The 17,548-nt window shown below is 38.5% G+C and overlaps 1 protein-coding gene across 1 annotated transcript in view; it reads left to right on the top strand.

Moving 5' to 3' along the window:
• Positions 1–5,631: 5,631 nt before the first annotated feature.
• Positions 5,632–17,548, top strand: part of ZZZ3 (zinc finger, ZZ-type containing 3) — a 30,164-nt gene continuing 18,247 nt past the window's right edge. Inside the window, exon 1 of the mRNA XM_010183140.1 lies at positions 5,632–7,136. Coding sequence (XP_010181442.1) covers positions 5,632–7,136 — 1,505 coding nt within the window. The remainder of the gene's footprint in view (positions 7,137–17,548) is intronic.

Below are 17,548 nucleotides of genomic sequence, written 5' to 3'. Positions count from 1 at the left end.
TGAACACTGGGAAAGATTTGGTCTGTGTCATTGTGCGGTATTGCCATTGAGCACGAGTGGGAACTGGTTATCAGATGAGACTCAGAAGATCAGGAAGAGAACGGATTATTTCTCTTCATAGGAGATGATGGTTCCTTACACTCCAGATGGGATCAACAGACTTCAGTTTTCTCGGGCTGCGTTGTTGAGGGCTGTAGCTATTGCCCATTTCCATTGACATCAAATAACTATGGGAGCTTTTTGCTGTTGCAAGAGTTCATTTTCCCCTGCCAAATACATGAGGTCTTTTGTTTGCTGTGGTATGTAATGGCAGTGTATCCGTTGGAAGTACCATAGGTATAAAAAGCACCACCACACAGTTACAGTAGAGGCTTTTGCTGCTTTGCTGATACACCCAGTATGTTCACGGATTGAACTCTTTTTCTCTACTACTTCTTTTCTTGCTTTGGGCCACATTGAACATATTTTTAGCTATGTACTTTTTTCTTCCTTCTTGGAGTTCTTTTAAACAATCAAGTTGTACTTGGTTCCCACGTACCCAGTAGTGGCTTAGCCCAGTGAAGGAGTTGATTATTCTGCATATTTAGGAAGGAGTTTCCTCATTCTGCTGTCTTTAACTGTTGGTTTCCATCTCTATGTGGGCTTGCTTCCTCTGTTGCTAGAGGTTTTCGCATACACAGTTCAACATTCACTAGCTTTGCTAGAGTTAAGTAAAAATAAAAGCATAGTTAGTTGCTCTTGCACTCCTTATTCCAACTCCTCTCTTCTGAAATGAGTGGTGGACAGACCATTAAATTACTCTTCCATTGAGTTTCTCTGCCATGGAAGATGTGGTTGTTCTAGGTGAAAAAAATTACTTTTAATTGGTTACGAAATGTAAAGAGATAATAGTTTCATTTCAAGACAATCTTTCCAAGGAAATCTGTGGGAAAGTTATTTAATTACTCACTTTGTAAGCTCTTTTGAATGTTGTTTTCTAGTTTAAGCAGTCATTAAAGTCATTTCAGTGTCTCCTGATTAAAGTTTTGTATTTTTTGGAATTTATTTCCCTGCCCCTCCCAGAAACTGCTACTAAACAGAAAGTCTTGTCTAGGTGAAACTTTTTTCCCCCACCTTGGTTTCTCCTCTTGTGATGTTTACACGTTCTTTTTGCTCTTTCTAAAATGCTCTTTCTCTCCCCAAAGGCGACTGAGGCACAGCAGGAGTTTTGCCTTTCCTGCTGTGAGTACAATAGGGTTGTTTTGGTGGAAAGAAAACCAGGGGAGATAAAATGTACAAATCTGAGGAAAGACTTTACCAGTTCAGCTGTTCCTGAAACAGCTCATGTGAATGTTCTTTACTTATGGACTGGTGAAGTAATTAAAAGTTTTGAGATTAGACCTCCTCCTGATTGTGTGTAGGATGTATCGACCATTTCTGTAAGCAGTTGAACTTCACTCTTCTGTTTTGTTTCAGGCTTTTTTCTGTATTTTGTATTTTACCAAAATTACATACACTGATTTTTGCTGTTTTTTGTTGTTTGGGGTTTGTAGAAACAAATTTGTCAAAATACCTCATTACTTTTGATATCTGCATATGAGCCTTTCCTGTCAATTAAAGGCATCCATAGGAAAGGCAACAATAGAGACTTGGTGCACACACACACACAGAGACTGAAGTCTTGATATTGGAGCTCTTCATGGAGCTCATCTCTCACTGTTTCTGGTTTCATTCCTGTACAGCTAAGTAGCAACTCTTCTTTTTGCCCATTCCTTTCAGTCGTGTACCTCTTGCATTTTCAACTGTTTTTCCTTGCCTCCTTGTTTTTACATTCTTTCCTTGTCTTTTATTATGACAGTTCTCTGCTGTTTGTTAAATGAAGAAATTCCACTGCATAATTGAAATCTAATTTGATGTAGTTATCCATATAATAGAATTTATGATACCTCATGTAACATCATTGTAGAAGTATCGTTCATTATTGAATTTCACTGTAACTAGGCATAATTAATCTCTTCTCCTCTTATTTGGCTCAGTTTATGTTTTGAGTTGTCAACTTAATGGGGAACTAATTTTCAGTTCTTACCAGCAGAAATCATAAATGGGTTGAAAGTAAAGAAGAAAACGTCCAAAGGCTTTGGATGTATATATTCTAAATATAATAACTGTGTAGAAAGACAGATGTGGAGAAACCTGTCAGCTTGTGTTGTCCACCATGAAGTTTCTGAATTAATATGAATAGAAAGTTCACTTTTATGAAGTCAACAGACTGTGCAGAAAGATTCAGTACTCACTGTTCTATAGTGAGGTGTGGTGTCTCCATAGCCCAAGATATTCTTAAGTTACATGCAATTCCCAGAATGTTTTTTCAGGTAATAGCTGTCGGGCATTGGCACTGAAGCGTTGTGTGGCTTGCAGATCTGTAGACTTCTCTGTTCTTTGATACCAACATTGGTTCACTTCCCTATAAGCAAGGTAGCGTATGTTGTTGTTCTTGGGTGAAGAACAGGTCAAATGTGAACTCTGGGAAGCAGTGCCCTCCTTTTGTGCAGATGAAGGTTATTCAGGGATTTGGAGCCAAGTTTTGAGTTGTGCTCAGTTGATGAAAATTAAATAGCAGAAATAATTGGTTTTCACTGTGTGTTTAATTATGAAACACATTTGACGATGCATTTCATAGTTCATTAGTTGCAGTAATATCTTTCACTGCTTGTTTTCTTGTGTCTCTTCAAATACCTTCTGAGGTTTGAACACCCTAACACATGACTCTGTTGTGAATTCATGTGCTTGCACATCTTTAGTGCGATACAGCAGATCGCTTAAAAATCACCAGGAAAGATATTTTATATTTGAAACCTTAGATTAGCGTTTCACATTCTAAATTACTTTATAGCATGCTATTCCTTATGTAGGACACTTACAGAACTGCTGTATAATTGCTCCTTTAAAAAACTGTTACTCTTTATATGTCCTGTTGCATTCTTCTTAATTTTTTATTTAATGAAATAATTTAGATGTTTTATTGAGGCCTTTTTCTTTTTCTTAACAGTTTTCAAACTCTTGTTAATGTGATGACATAAACTAATAAAAAGGCATTTGGATTACATCATGGATATCAGCAGTGATGACTGATATTATTCGAGTGGCACAGTGACAGTGCTGTATGAAATGTCAGAAGTTTGTATTTCTCCTAGTTTTGCAATGGTAAGTTGTTTTACATTTTGTACTAAGTAAGTCGTAACTGTTAAACTTGCTATGTGAGGCGTATTTCATTAGAAAGTAACATACCAGCAAATCAGTGAAAATGTCTGTCCTACACATTACTTACCACGTCTGTCGAGTTCAGCAGTAATTACTCACCAAAGCGTACATTGAAATTTGGTTTAACTTATTTTATCAGTATCCATTTGAAATGACACTTGCTCGTCCTTAACGTGCGCTGGCCTTAATTAGAAAAACCTGGGTAACATGGAATATCTGAACAACCCTGGTTTTCATGTTTGGGTTGATCCTCAAATGAGATCACCTTTCAGAAGTTACTGAGGTTGTGTATAAAAGGGGAGAATATGCAGACAAGTGGATCCATGTGGAAAGTAGAGACATACAACCATTACAGACAATACATAGCTGTATGGGTTTTTTCTCACTTAACTCACCTAGTGATGTTTTGTCCTTTTTTTGCTGTCATATTATTTATATTTTCTCTTAAGGCAGAGTTCATTGGACATCTCACGCTTTGTCCTGCCCCATTACTTTTGAATGGGCAGAATGGAAGTTCGTACAATAGCAGTCCTTTACCTGCATGTCCAGCAATACAACCAGTGCCTCTTTGCAGGCGTTCATGTACAGCACGGAGGGTTGGAGCAGCACAAATACATTGCAGTTTTGAGAACATTGGAAACCTGCACTTTGTAATTGCCTTTTCTTCATACCCAAAATGATGTGCTGTCTTACACAGTTGCATCTAGAGCTATACCAAGCAATACTTTTAGGGTGCATTACTTTTCATGAAGAGATACTGCTTGCGTTATGAATACCTAGAAAGGCAATATAGCAGTTAGTGCTAATTGTCAAACAGAGTTGTATTGCTGAAGAGGTGTCCTGGTCTTGTCCTGTTCGCTCCTTTCTGCTCTAGGACCATCTGACAAATAATAGGTTTGTGAAAATTTGCTTTTTTTCCCCCTCTCCATTGCTTGAAGATGAAAAACACCCATGGAAACCATTTTCCTCCATTTGTCATTTTCAGCCTTTCTAAATAACATGTAAAAGGTTTGAGCCCATATTTAAAATTTTAAGTCTTCACATCACGTCAGTTGAACAGGTTTGTAAAATCTGGAATGTGGGGAGATGGGAAAGGGAAGGTATGCCATCATGTGCAAATGTGCATCTGTTCATTACCCTGGATGTTACGGCAGGTTTGTGGTGATACACAGGTTGACACACTGAAGTTTTAAAGATGAAGTGAATAGAAGAATAAGACTGAACTGATTGTTATTAAAAGTGTTTGAGATTGGGCAGGTCAAGTACTCCTGCATTTCACCCTGAAATCTGAAATACAGACACGCTCCAACTGGGTGTTTTAAACTTAGCTTTGAGTCTGAATTTACTTAAATCCAATGTAGTTGATGATTCATCTCACCAACTGTAGGAAAAGTTTAAAATGGAGAAGACTTGGGAAACAGCCTTGTAGGATCTCAGAGGAGATTACCGAGAAGATAGAGCCAGGCTTCTTGTTGACATAAATAATGCAAAAATAAGAGAGGCCCCACCTGGATATAAGAAAAAATACTGTGAGGACAATTAAACACTGAAACAGGTTGCCCAGAGAAGTTGTGGAATATCTGTACGTGGAGGTTTTCAAGCCCCAGCTGGACAATGTCTTGCTGTAACTAAATCTGAATTTAGTCTTGATATTCACCTGAGCAGGAGGTTGGACTGGATTGGCTCCCAAGGTCCTTTCCAACTGGAAAGATTTGATGATTCTGATTCAAGCATTTTGTTTCAGTTAATTTTTACTATTAATGTCTGCAACTATTTTTGTACTGGTGTGATTTTTTTAAAAATCCCCTGTTAAATTAGTGTTGCAGTTCTGTTTTGTTGTTTATGAGTGATTTGGTGTTGATTTAAGCAGCAAGTAACAAAGAAAATACCATTTTAATGGTTTCCTTAGTATGTGCAACCATGTAACTGGAATCTGGGGGATATTAAGAATGTGATTTGATACCTCTCATTTGACCAAACTTTAAATAGCAGTACCAATACATTATATCATATGTATAATACTTAAAATTAGTCTATTTTAGTAATTAGAGCCTAACTGGAACATTCCAGCCTTGCATAAGGCAGTAATATGAACATTATTCATGCACAAATACTAAAGCCAGGACAACCTCAAATACCAAGTCAGCTACATGGTAGCTTAGATGGAAAACTTTTTTATTGCCCTTATTTATTGGCAGAGGGAAAAGTGGTATTAATACATTGCATAGACATACTCAGTTTTACACCAGGTGCATTTGTGACAATGTGTTTTTCAGATTTGCTATGTCTGTAGGTGTTTTTAAAAGATTTTTTGACTGTTCTGTTTACGTTTCTTTGAAGGTTTCCCAATGAGTGGATCATGAGGAACATACTTTAGGGACTTGCCATAGTATGGCTGCTTCTCGATCTACTCGTGTTACAAGATCTACAGTGGGTTTAAATGGTTTGGATGAAAACTTTTGTGGTAGAACATTAAGAAACCGTAGTATTGCTCATCCGGAGGAAGTTTCACCCCATCCTCAAATCCGATCGAGGTCACCAAAGAAGAGGCCAGAGTCTGTGCAAACTCAAAAGGGAGGTAACGGTGGAAGAACTACTGACTTGAAACAACAGAGCACTCGGGAGTCGTGGGTGAGCCCTAGAAAGAGAGGGCTGTCTGCTTCCGAAAAAGATAATGTTGATAAACAAACTGTGGAAAATTGTGAAAAGAAACAAGCAGAATCAGTGTCACCAGTTTTGAAAAGAATTAAGCGCTGTCTACGCTCAGAGGCACCCAACAGTTCGGAAGAAGACTTGCCTCCTAAAACAGAGAAGGAGTCATTGGAGCATAAAAGCTTAGTGTCGGACAATGATGCAGTCTCCACAGGGACTAAGCGAGCTTGTCGATGTCTTATATTGGATGATTGTGACAAAAGGGAAGTTAAAAAGGTGAATGTCTGTGCAGAAGGATTTAATAATTCTGCAATAGTTGACGAGATTGCAGGCTATCAGACTGTCAATGGAGTTGGTGAGAGAGACTCAGATTCTCTTAACTGTGATGACTGTCAGCTCGATGGGAACACTAAGCCAAACAGTGCTGGTTCCTGTGTGCCCAAGGACAAAACAGTAGCAGAAAACGGAAACTCGTTTGCCCATTCTTCATTGTTGCTTAATAGCAGCAAGGAGGACAGTGTTGTAGACCATTATGTGCCTTGCACAAGCTCTCAAGAACAGGTAAAGTTAGAGGACCACAAAGTAATAAATGACTGCTTGCCTGAGGAGCATGCTAATCAGGCGGATGAGCCAGCTATGGGGTCCTTTTCTGAAACCCAGTCGTCTTTGTTAAGGGATTCGGAGGAGGAGGTAGATGTTGTAGGAGATAGTAGTGCCTCTAAGGAACAGTGTGCTGAAAACACCAATAGCAACCCGAATACTCATCATGACGGTGCATCAATCTCAGGTGAACCTGAACCGCATTCTTCAGTGCTGGACTGTGTTTCGGCTCAAATGACTTCTGTGTCGGAACTTCAAGAACACAGATACACATTGAGAACTTCACCACGAAGGGCTGCCCCTGCCAGAAGTAGCCCTACTAAAACTAACTCTCCTTGTAGAGAAAACGGACAGGTTGAGGAAAATAATCTTAGTCCCACTGAAAAGAATGTAGGTATTAGTAATATCAATGGATCTCCCAAAAAGTCTGAAGAAATTAAACAAAATGAGAAAGAGAAACACTGTAATATGGGAGATCACGGGAGTGATGGACTAAGAAAGCCACTTTCTGAGGCTAGGCTTGTTGCTGGATATGTACCATCTGCCAAAGAGAGTGCCAACATCCACACTGCAGAGGATGATGAGGAAGAGCCTGATGTGTATTACTTTGAATCAGATCATGTGGCATTGAAACACAACAAAGAGTATGTGTAACTATGGTAACCATGAATTCTGCTTTTGTTTCTTACCAAAAATATATAAATTAATAATGTATTTAAAGTACTTTCACAAGAATTTAAGCACTTCATAATTTTCTTACTCTTCAATCTTCATTTTCCTTCCTTGTTTCTACCCCAAGCAAAATTAAACTCTATTTAATATGCAGTATGGTACAGCAATGTGGTTTATACATTTCTAGCGATATGAATTCTTTAGCCCAATAGTTGTGGTGTTTGGTTTTCGAGTTGTTTTTTTTAAAACACATCTGTTAATATCTTTTCTGTGAAAGATCTAGCTGGAAACAAACCCAAAGGAATTACAACCCTTGATTAGACTTCAGTTATTTATCAGCGTGTCCAGTAGGCACAGCACATACAGCTTATGAAATTTTCATTCTGTTGTCCATAGAATTTAAGGTTAGACACCTATTTTCAGAGTGTCATGGGAAAGACCATTATTGTGCTAAGGGAGATCAGTTCAACAAATGCAGTGATTTGAGAACTTTCTCCAGAGTAAATCATGTCTGCGTTGCTGATTATCTTCATTAAATGTAAATATATAGCTGTTTTAATTGCTATTAGAAAAGAGTGCTGACGTTTTTGTATTTATCACCTGGATGTCTGTAAGTAGAGCTGTGGTAATCGTACATTTTTGGTAACTGCAAAAATGATTCTTGAAACAAAAGGGACTTTTCTCAGTGAAGAAGGTTTATGTGGAGAAAATTGGTCTTCAGATGATAGACTGGGCTGCAGTTTTTATTGCAAGGTCTTTGTAACACTGGTTTTGACTTCAGCAGATGTTCTGTATTTTGTTGTGAGTGCTGGCAGGCCAAGTGCAGATGATCTTCAGTCGGCTTCACATGAGGAGTTAAACCACTGGCAGTAGTTTCTGTAAATAATCAGAGAGCAATTGTGGTGAATATGAGGAACAAGGCACAGATGATTGTTTAATCCAGCAGAAATTTGACTGAGGTTTTTTTTGGTATTAGAGTTGGATTATTTTTATAATGAAATTTTGTTCAGTATTGGACATGAATAAATTATTTTCATCAGAGAAAATTATGAATTAGATCAGGGTTCAGACAAACTCATGGTTCAGAATAGTGATCAAATACCTGCAGCTTCAGCCATCAACCCAAAGTGTGTTGACAATTCCTGGTTGATAGAGAGAAGATTGCTGTTTGCTAAATTACACATGCAAAATATGAACTTTCTGGGATGTTTTTGGTTGTGGGATGATGTTACTAGTTATGTTAGTTTGAAGATACATTAGTAATATATCTTCTTTTGGTATTTATTGGGAAAAGAATGATAATCAGATTTTAGGATGTAATTGTTACTTAGATCGGCAGCCTGTTTGTGAGAGCTTGTTGCTGGGCTTTTGATATTGCAACTAGGACTTGGTAGCTCACTATTAACTTGCTGCTTGAATGCGCAGTTCCAAAAGAAATTGCTGATGTTTTTATCCTATCCTATATTTTACTGATTTTTGGTCGCAATAAAATTCAAAGCTAGAATTCTCTTCTAGATTCAGAAAGAATAAATTCTACTTTTCAGAAGGGAAGCATGCTATGAAGGTAGTGTTAGCTGGATTTCCCCCCCCCTTAAAAAAATGTTGATTTAACTGGAAAGTTATAGGCAATCCTTTTATCTTGTTGTTTGTAAGAAAATAAACCCAGAATTCTGATGGTTCCTGGTGGTAATAGGATCCTCCTCAAGAACTTAAGTCTGTATTTTGGATATTTGAGCACAGCCCAGAACTCGTGGTTCAAGAGTTAATCAGATAGAGTGCACTGCAGGCTTTTTCGAATTTTAAAAATACCAGAGTTCGTTAGAGGATACTCCTAATTGTAGTGTTACAGTTCTTGAATGGTGTCTTAATTATACCGTTGTTTAATCTCATTTAGTGCTTTATTTCTAAACTGTTGAAGTGAAGAGCACCACTTTGCCCGTGGTGTTTCTGGCTAAGCGCAGTCGCTGTCTTCTGCTTCGCAGACCTGCAGATGGTACAGACGGTTTGCTTCTCTGGCCTCCATCAGGTCCTGATTAAACTTGTCTTTACGGGTGATTTTTTCCTCTGGTTTCTATTTCTATTCTTTTTTAAAAGCAAATTCAGACAGACATTAGCATCATGGCCAGGTTGAGGAGGCAGATTTCTCCAAGAAGGTGTAAAAAAGCTGTATTCTTCTGTGTTGTGGAAGCAATTGGATATGTCTGTAAACTTCCATCACCCCTTGTTATATTACACAGCTCGATGACATGCACATTCAGACAGCTGATTTCTACTCTCCAGGAAATTATTGTCACATTGATAAAATACGAATACACCAAAACCTTCAACAGCTGTTCATAAGGCTTGCTATAAGAAAAACAATGACATGTATGTTGGGGTATTTCTGTATTTATTTTGTTGCTGTTTTGAATGTTGTCATGTTTAAACAACATTCATAGATTTACTTTTCTGGGAAGACTGGATGATAAGATAGGAAAAATACTCATCACATAAAGGAAATTATGGAGTAGCAGTATTCAGAGAGAAGGCTGAAATGATGGATGTTCCACAAGCTCTTTAATAAAATGGATCACTTCTCCAAAACCAGATCTGGTATCTCTGAACAGAAATTGTATTGCAACATGGACATTCAAGTAGATAACGTCAGACTGATCCAGGGGGCTGCATAACTGTGAAGTATTGTAATGGTAATTTTTCTGTTATTACACACACAGTTTGATTTTTTGTGTAATACAATTCCTCCCAGAAAAATACGGTTCATGGCATGTTTGAGAATTTTGCTTATATGTTCTAGCTCAGAAACTGTTGCGTTTTCTCTTGAGAGATTTTCACCAAAACTGAACTTAGTGATTTTAATCTTTTTACACTGCTTACTTATATGTACTGTGCTTAGTGTTTTGCATGTATCTTTCCTCAGGAATTTCTCATATCTTTGCTGTATCTTTTTACAGTTCAGTTATTTCTTACGGTGCAATAGCTTGCTTTAACTGTCTATCTTACGCAGTATTTTATTCTCAATACGTTTTCCCCTTTGCCCAGTGATTCACTGAGTGCCCTTTTTTTTCTTCTTTACTCTCATTGGAGACTTGCAATTAGGCAGGTACTGGGTTGCATGAGGGAAGAATTGTGTTTAACACGTCTTTCTGAATTCCGGATAAAACTCTATTAGAGGCATTGAGTTTTCATGTGCATATCATGCATTATACAGTGTCTTTCTAGGATCCTGTAAATTGTGATTGGCTTTATAAGGACAACTTAGGCCTGTAAGTAAGCCCACCAAAATATAGGAGTGAGGACTTGCCTACTCACCTGCAGGAGATAGGACCTTGTATTTATTTAGTAAATAGATATTTTCATGTATCTTTGGTTTAAATTATTAGTTCATAATATTTAAAATCATAATAGCTGTAGTGACATTTAAACTGAAGACAGATTAAAATTAAATATTGAAATACATCTCTTAAAACCCAGTCCTCCCTCTCTGAATTCTTACCTGCTATGGGTTGTGTTGTTGAAGAGGCCTTAGAAAGACAGAGGACAATATAGGATCAGTCAGATTTAATATTTAATTGACAATTCATATTAATATTGTTAATGTCTTTGGATGCTCTTAACTTTTAATATTGCATGAATGTGAGAAAGAAAAGAAGCATCTGTGGCATTTCCTGTGGTACAGGTTTTGTGCTTTATTCGGTCACAAACGTTTCTGCCTAATGAACCAGATTAAATCAATTCTCTGTGGCAGTTCATCTTGCTGCTCTTGTTAGAATAGGGTCTGGTGTCCCTTGCTGTACCAGTATTTGAGAACTGCCTTAAACTTCTGAGCCCCTCACTGTAAGAAGGATGTTGAGATTCTGGAGCGTGTTCAGAGCAGAGCCACAAGGATGGTGAGGGCTCTGGAGAACAAGCCTTATGAGGAGCGGCTGAGGGAACTGGGGTTGTTTAGCCTGGAGAAGAGAAGGCTGAGGGGAGACCTCATCACCACCTACAACTACCTCAAGGGAGGTTGTAGAGAGGTGGGTGCTGGTCTCTTCTCCCAGGTGATGGGGGATAGAACAAGGGGAAACGGCACCAAGCTGTGCCAAGGGAGGTTCAGGTTAGAGATAAGGAGGAAGTTCTTTACTGAGAGGGTCGTCAGAAGCTGGAACAGGCTGCCCAGGGAGGTGGTGGAGTCACCATCCCTGGATGTATTTAAGGAGCGGGTAGACGAGGTACTTAGGGATATGGTTTAGGGGGTAGACAGGAACGGTTGGACGTGATGATCTCAGAGGGCTTTTCCAACCGAGCGATTCTGTGATTCTGTGAATCTCCTTAAAGTGTTACTAACATTGTGCTGTGGCAGTCTTTCAGTAAGGTGAACTACTGATATGACCTGCACCATATTTTTTCCTTAACTGGATGACAGTTAGTATTAAAAATAACACTACTTTTCATTAATATATTTAAACATAAAAATCTCTGTGTCAATCTTGATATACGTTGGGCAAGAATAAAAACATTGCATCAGTTTGGTGATGTATCGCCATGTATTCAGGTATGTGTCTCAGAATTAAGGTCAAATTTATCACCCAGTATGGATTTATTTTGATGTACAGATAGATCACACTCCTTTGTAGTGATGTTGTGTAGCTCTGAGTAGCTAATACTATAGAATAAATTACACTCTTAGTTTTAAGGACACCTTTGTTGCATTTTGCTATGAGGCATACACTCTTGGTCTGAGGAGACTTTGGTTGTTGAGCTGTTTCATCTTAAGGAATAAAGGGAATTGGTACAAATCAAGTTACTTGTTGTAGTAGCAGTGTTAATCCAGACTGGGTTCAAGAACGTTACGAGACTAGTTTTAAGGACACCTTTGTTGCATTTTGCTATGAGGCATACACTCTTGGTCTGAGGAGACTTTGGTTGTTGAGCTGTTTCATCTTAAGGAATAAAGGGAATTGGTACAAATCAAGTTACTTGTAGTAGCAGTGTTAATCCAGACTGGGCTCAAGAACGCTACGAGACTGCAGCTGTTCTGTAAACATGTAACCTTTGTAGGATAGATCATTACCACAGAAGAATTGATGACGTGTACATTTTTAGTGCTGAAGAATAATAGAAGTTAAGAATTAGTTTCAAGTGCATATATGCTGTATGTATTAGATTACAGTGTGTTTTATTTCATCCTTGTTCCACACAAGAGTGGGGTGTGTGGCACCAATGGTACTTTTCATAAACTCCCTGTTAGTGTAAAATTTAAGCATATGGAAAATTGGCCCTCCTTTTAGAGAGCAGTTTCTACCATCAAGTCGATTGGTCTGTGTTCTTAGTAACAAGAAATTAAATCGGTTTTAAGTAAAAATCTCATTTCATGTAGAAGTTGAGTGCTGCAATGAGTTCATCTGCGAAACAGAAATACAATGGAAATCAATTCTAGTTCGAGTTTCTGATCAGCTGCAGTTTGGTATTGCAGGTAATTGTGTTATTAAAACATGTTGTGATAGTACAGAGGGCGTACGACCAGGTTTATCGATTGAAATCCTTGTTGTGTTTTACACCAGCTTAAACTAGTAAGTATTTTGAGAATTGTTTGGTGCCAGCATTCTCATTTTACCACGTTTTATAAGGCCATTTCTATTTATAAATACTTATCAATGGAAAAGTTATAAGTGATGCAAAACTTCTGTGGGATTAAAGATTAAGGTTTAGTTAAGAGCATTTTTGTAATGAGAGAATCCTGTTTTATAATGACATAAGCTATCCAATAAACATTAAATAATAGAGTTTTTAATTTGCAAGGGATAAAGCCTTGGGCATGCGCTGCATCTGCTTTTCTCCCCTTTAGTAATGGGCTTACTCTGGGAGCCATTAAATGTCAAGTACATTTGTCACATTTGCTTTTCTCTCTCTGAACATAGTTCTCTTGCTGGCAGCCCCAGCACGAGCCTGGTGAACAGCACTGTCAAACCCTTCTTTAAATAAGGCATCCTGTGGAAAGCAAAGCTTGGTTTCTTTAGGATTTGTGTCCTTTGCTGCTTGAATTCTCTTCTCTCCTGGTTATGCTCTCACCTCCAAGAGTCCCCTGTGGCAGCATATCCCGACCTGGAAGACAGAGCGGGAGCTCCCCAGCGCAGAGCTGCTTCCCCGCCGGCCGCTTGGTCATGTGTGCAGATGTGCGTGCAGATGTGTTGAGTGGAGGGTGTGAGGAGTCACTGCTGAACTCTGCTTGCCTTTCTCTTGTGGGGACAGGAGTTACGGTCTCTCCCTCTTCCCAAACAGCCAGTTTTTAGAGAACGTACAGCAACTCGACTCATCTTTCCAACTTCTTTGCTTGACATGGATCAAAAATCATGGGGGAAAATAAGGCACAGATTAAAAAGAAAAACCACAAAGTATTTTAATACAGAAAAAGGTAGAAACTTATTTTCTTGCCTGTTCATTTGGAAATCCTTACCATGTCTAAGGTTCCTCATTAGTAGATGCATCTAAACTGGAAAATTAAGTATTAGTAAATAATAAGAATTATTTTGTTGTGTAGGAAATATCAATTGGAAAAAAATATCAAGTGCCATAGGAAATTCATAGTCCTGGTTTTACAAAAAGAGGGACAGAAGCAAGAAAAGATGGGATAGTGATGTGTCCACCTGGCACAGCTGTGTGGGGAGGAAGGCTCTGGCTGTGTTTTTGGCTATGCACGCAAGGGACAGTTGATGAAAACAGAAGTGGTGAAGCGTGGTTATAGCAGTTATACCAATGAAATGCATGTCTGGTGGGGCAAGGAGTAAACTATAACATAATTGCCTATTCTGTGAGGATGTACAGTTATTTCACTAAAATATCAGTAAGCAGAATGATGTCACCAAGAAAACAAGCGCATCGTGAGCGGCATACACTGTGAGAATGTGGGTGTCTTTATTCTTCGGTTTTAACTTGGCTAGCTTGAAATGAGAGCTCCATCACCAGTCTTCACTATTTGTTCAGGTCTTACATGAAGTTTTGATGGAATCCCCATCATGAACTACGAAACTGATTGGCAGTACCTTTTGGAAAGGAGCTGTCCAAGCAGTGTGTATTGTGCTTGTTTTATTCTCAGCAGTAAGTTCTAACAAAGATAGGTGTTTCCCTGGCACTAGGAAGGACTTGCATGCAGCTTTGAGAGGAGGAAAGATCCCACTGTTTGGTTTCCTTTCAGTTCTGTTCTTGGTAGGAATGGCCAGCTGATTTTTAGTTTTTCATTACTGCACGTCTTTATTTGGCTTTGCGTAGTTGAAGGTGAAGATGCGCTGTTCAAACCACCTTTGAAGGTTTTCTGCTTCCTAACCCAAGGACCAACTGTGTTTGTCCATGGTTTATTATCATAGTAAATACAAAAAATACATTTTATTTATTTTCTTATTTCTAAATTTTGTTCCCCTTCTTTTCCCAGTAAGGATTGAGTGAATAACAATTTGTATTTCTGTTAGAGCATTCAGCTTCTCGTGATTGCAGATCATGTTCTTGTAATCCAGTTAGACTCTTCAGATATTACTGTAACAGAATATTCGAGGCAATATGGTAATTTGTTCCTATGGCAAGAATATACATCTGAATAATCGGGTGGTTTCTTCCTTGAGTTTTAGTGAAAACCTGCATAAACTAATATAGAGTCGAGGAAAACCTTGTGAGGAAAACAGTTTTACTGCCATTTCTTCATGTTACCTTGAAAAATACGACAGGGACCTGTATCCTCCCTGCTAAATGTCGCTGTCTTGCAGCCACTTTTGAAAGTGGTGTTAAAGGGAGATGGAAAGGCTATATTAAAATGTGTTAACTGGGGGAGGACAAGACTTAAACAAGTTCCACATTTGTTCGGAGGCACTGAGGACTAATTGCTACTAAAAATTCTGGAAACTTGCTGGAAATGGGGCTGTTTGATAAAGAAAGTGCTTTTGTACAGCGAATATTAAACCCTGCTGAGTGCAGTGGACAACTCTTGACGAGAATGAAGCCTATATAAATACATGAGTGGGTGTTCTGTTTCTGGGCCAGAGTTAAGGATTTAAGAAAGAAAGGGACACTGCAAGTTCATAAACCATCTAATACTGTTCAGATGCTTGAAATACGAAGTCTGGAGCTGTGAGAGTTAGAAGGAAGGTGAAATTAGAGTGGAAAATTACTCTTTTGCATATGGGGAAAAGACCCCGTAGGGTTTTACAGTTTGGTTTAGGGTTTGTTGGTTGGTTGGAGTTTTGGTTTTGCTTTGGTTTGGTTTTTTCAATGTTCTTTTTTAAAGAAATAGACTTTTTGGCTTATTTCTGTTTGTTTTAAACAAGAGATGGAATTCAGAAATCGTGATTTTTGCTCTGTTACTGTGCAGTAGACTTGGGGAAGCCACTTAATGTATTCTGTAGTTGTTCCACATATGAAATGAAGATGCAGTTTCATTATTTACTTATCTCAGAAGTTTTTTAAAAGGGCTGAAGTACAAATACTAAATAAGGATAGAGAAAGTACAGTAAATTGCAGTACGTGTAAAGAGGTTAAGCTAAAGAGGAAAACAATTTCCTAATGAGTTGCAGAATTGGCTCTAAGTAGATTACCGTGGTCACAGTACCTAAGCATTAGGTAAGGAAAAGCCCGCCATATGCTGCTTTCTTCAGGCAGAGGTGCTTTTGTAAGTAAATACTTATTTTTTAAGTCAGTCAGGATTCCAGACCAAGCTTAAAAGCTGGGACCACTGTCTGATATTTCTGGGCTGAAACAAATGAACAAAACCCCAAACTAAATAAAACAACAAACCATCTGTTTCTGTGAAATGAGAAGCTTCGGTTTGATCTGACTTACAGCTCTTCCCAGGAAGCCAATCTCTTCCTAGAGCTGCCTTGGGTTGACCTGGAAATTCCAAGTGCAATTCGTGTTTCTCCTTTCTTACAGTCATTTGCAGTCTTAAACTACGCTGTGTTTGCTATCCAGTGCTTTCTTAGCTTAGCATCTAGTAAGGGATTTGTTTTCTGGATTGCTGTTAGTAGACCAAAATCCAGAGGGATAAATGCCGAGATAGAGGAGAGCAGGTTTGAGTCTGTATTTTGCTGGAGTGCCGGTAGATGGCAATAAAACAAAGATTTGCTCACCTCTGATCGCTGATCCGTTCCGATTCTGTTTCACAGCTCTTGGAAAATACAAACAAGTGGTTTTAAAGTAGGTATTTTTTCTACGTGCATTTTAACCACGTTTTGTTGTGAGAAGTGTATGCACTTTCATTTCAATCAAATCCTACCTGCACCAAAAATAATCAGTATTTCTAATGGAAAAAATGATGGCACTCACGTTCTTACCTTGTAATCCCAAAACTGATGTTACTGTACTTTTTATCGTGTTGTGAACTACATTCACACAGCTGTAGAAGTGCACTTAGTTTTGGGAGTGGAAAGTGCTGACCAGCAGCTGCCCAGCATTTTATCAGTCAGGAGAGGATAAGTCACGTCTTAATTAGGCATGGAAGTACACAGCTTTGCAGGGTACTGAATGATGATCATAAGGCAAGTAGAGTTCCCAAAGTCGTGTTTTATTTCAGGTAAGAGGCTTGGCATTTTTGTGATGTTTGGTGAATGTTACCAACAGCCACTTTCATGCCTGCCCCTTGCATTGCCGCAAAAACTGATGCTTCCCGTTTATTTGTCACTATTTAACTGAAAAGCTTTGCTTGTTTATTTTATTCCATGCACTAAATTGAATTAGCTACCTGAAGGTTAAAATTTTCATTTTGTAGTATCAGTTCCTCACATCACTCTCACTTAAGGTTTCAAGTGTACAGCACATTTCTTCTTTTGAAGGGAAAAGAAACCTTCAAAAACCATGGGGGGACTTGGCTCTGTGACCATATTACTGTTATTGTAATACTGAAATTAATTTATTTCAAAATGCTGAATGACATGGCCTCTTGTACAGGCAACTGTTAAATCATTTAGTATAAAAAATAAGAGTAAACTTAAGAAACATGCTATTCTTAGGGCAGATTGACTCCAAATATGTCTTGTGCTTTCTAAAGCTCGTTGTTAGTTCTTGATGCAAGGAAAGTAAGATCTGTGATGTAAGTTTGGATACTGAGATCTGGAAATGTAAATGGTGTTATCACAGGATGGAAAGAAGGAGAGAGGAAAAAGCATCTTGAAAGTGGATTTCGGAAAAGTGGATCAGAAGGGAAATGGGTCTCATTAAGGTACCAGCTACACTATTTTCAAGCTTTATCACAGGCAAGAGAGGAGGCTGCTGTGTCCTTAATCACTGTTGGAACAAGGTTCATGGAAATGAATAGTGTAATAACTAATTACTGTTGGCAGGACTTCCAGAAATATGGCTCTGCTATGCGGTAATTACTGCACGGAGCAATTCAGGAGTGGAGTGGTTCTCGCTGCAGCAGAGC

The sequence above is a fragment of the Mesitornis unicolor genome, unplaced genomic scaffold (assembly GCF_000695765.1).
Source record: "Mesitornis unicolor isolate BGI_N332 unplaced genomic scaffold, ASM69576v1 scaffold4214, whole genome shotgun sequence".
Lineage (NCBI taxonomy): Eukaryota > Metazoa > Chordata > Aves > Mesitornithiformes > Mesitornithidae > Mesitornis > Mesitornis unicolor.
The sequence above is the reverse complement of the archived record's forward strand: the minus strand, read 5'-3'. Positions and strand labels throughout refer to the sequence as shown.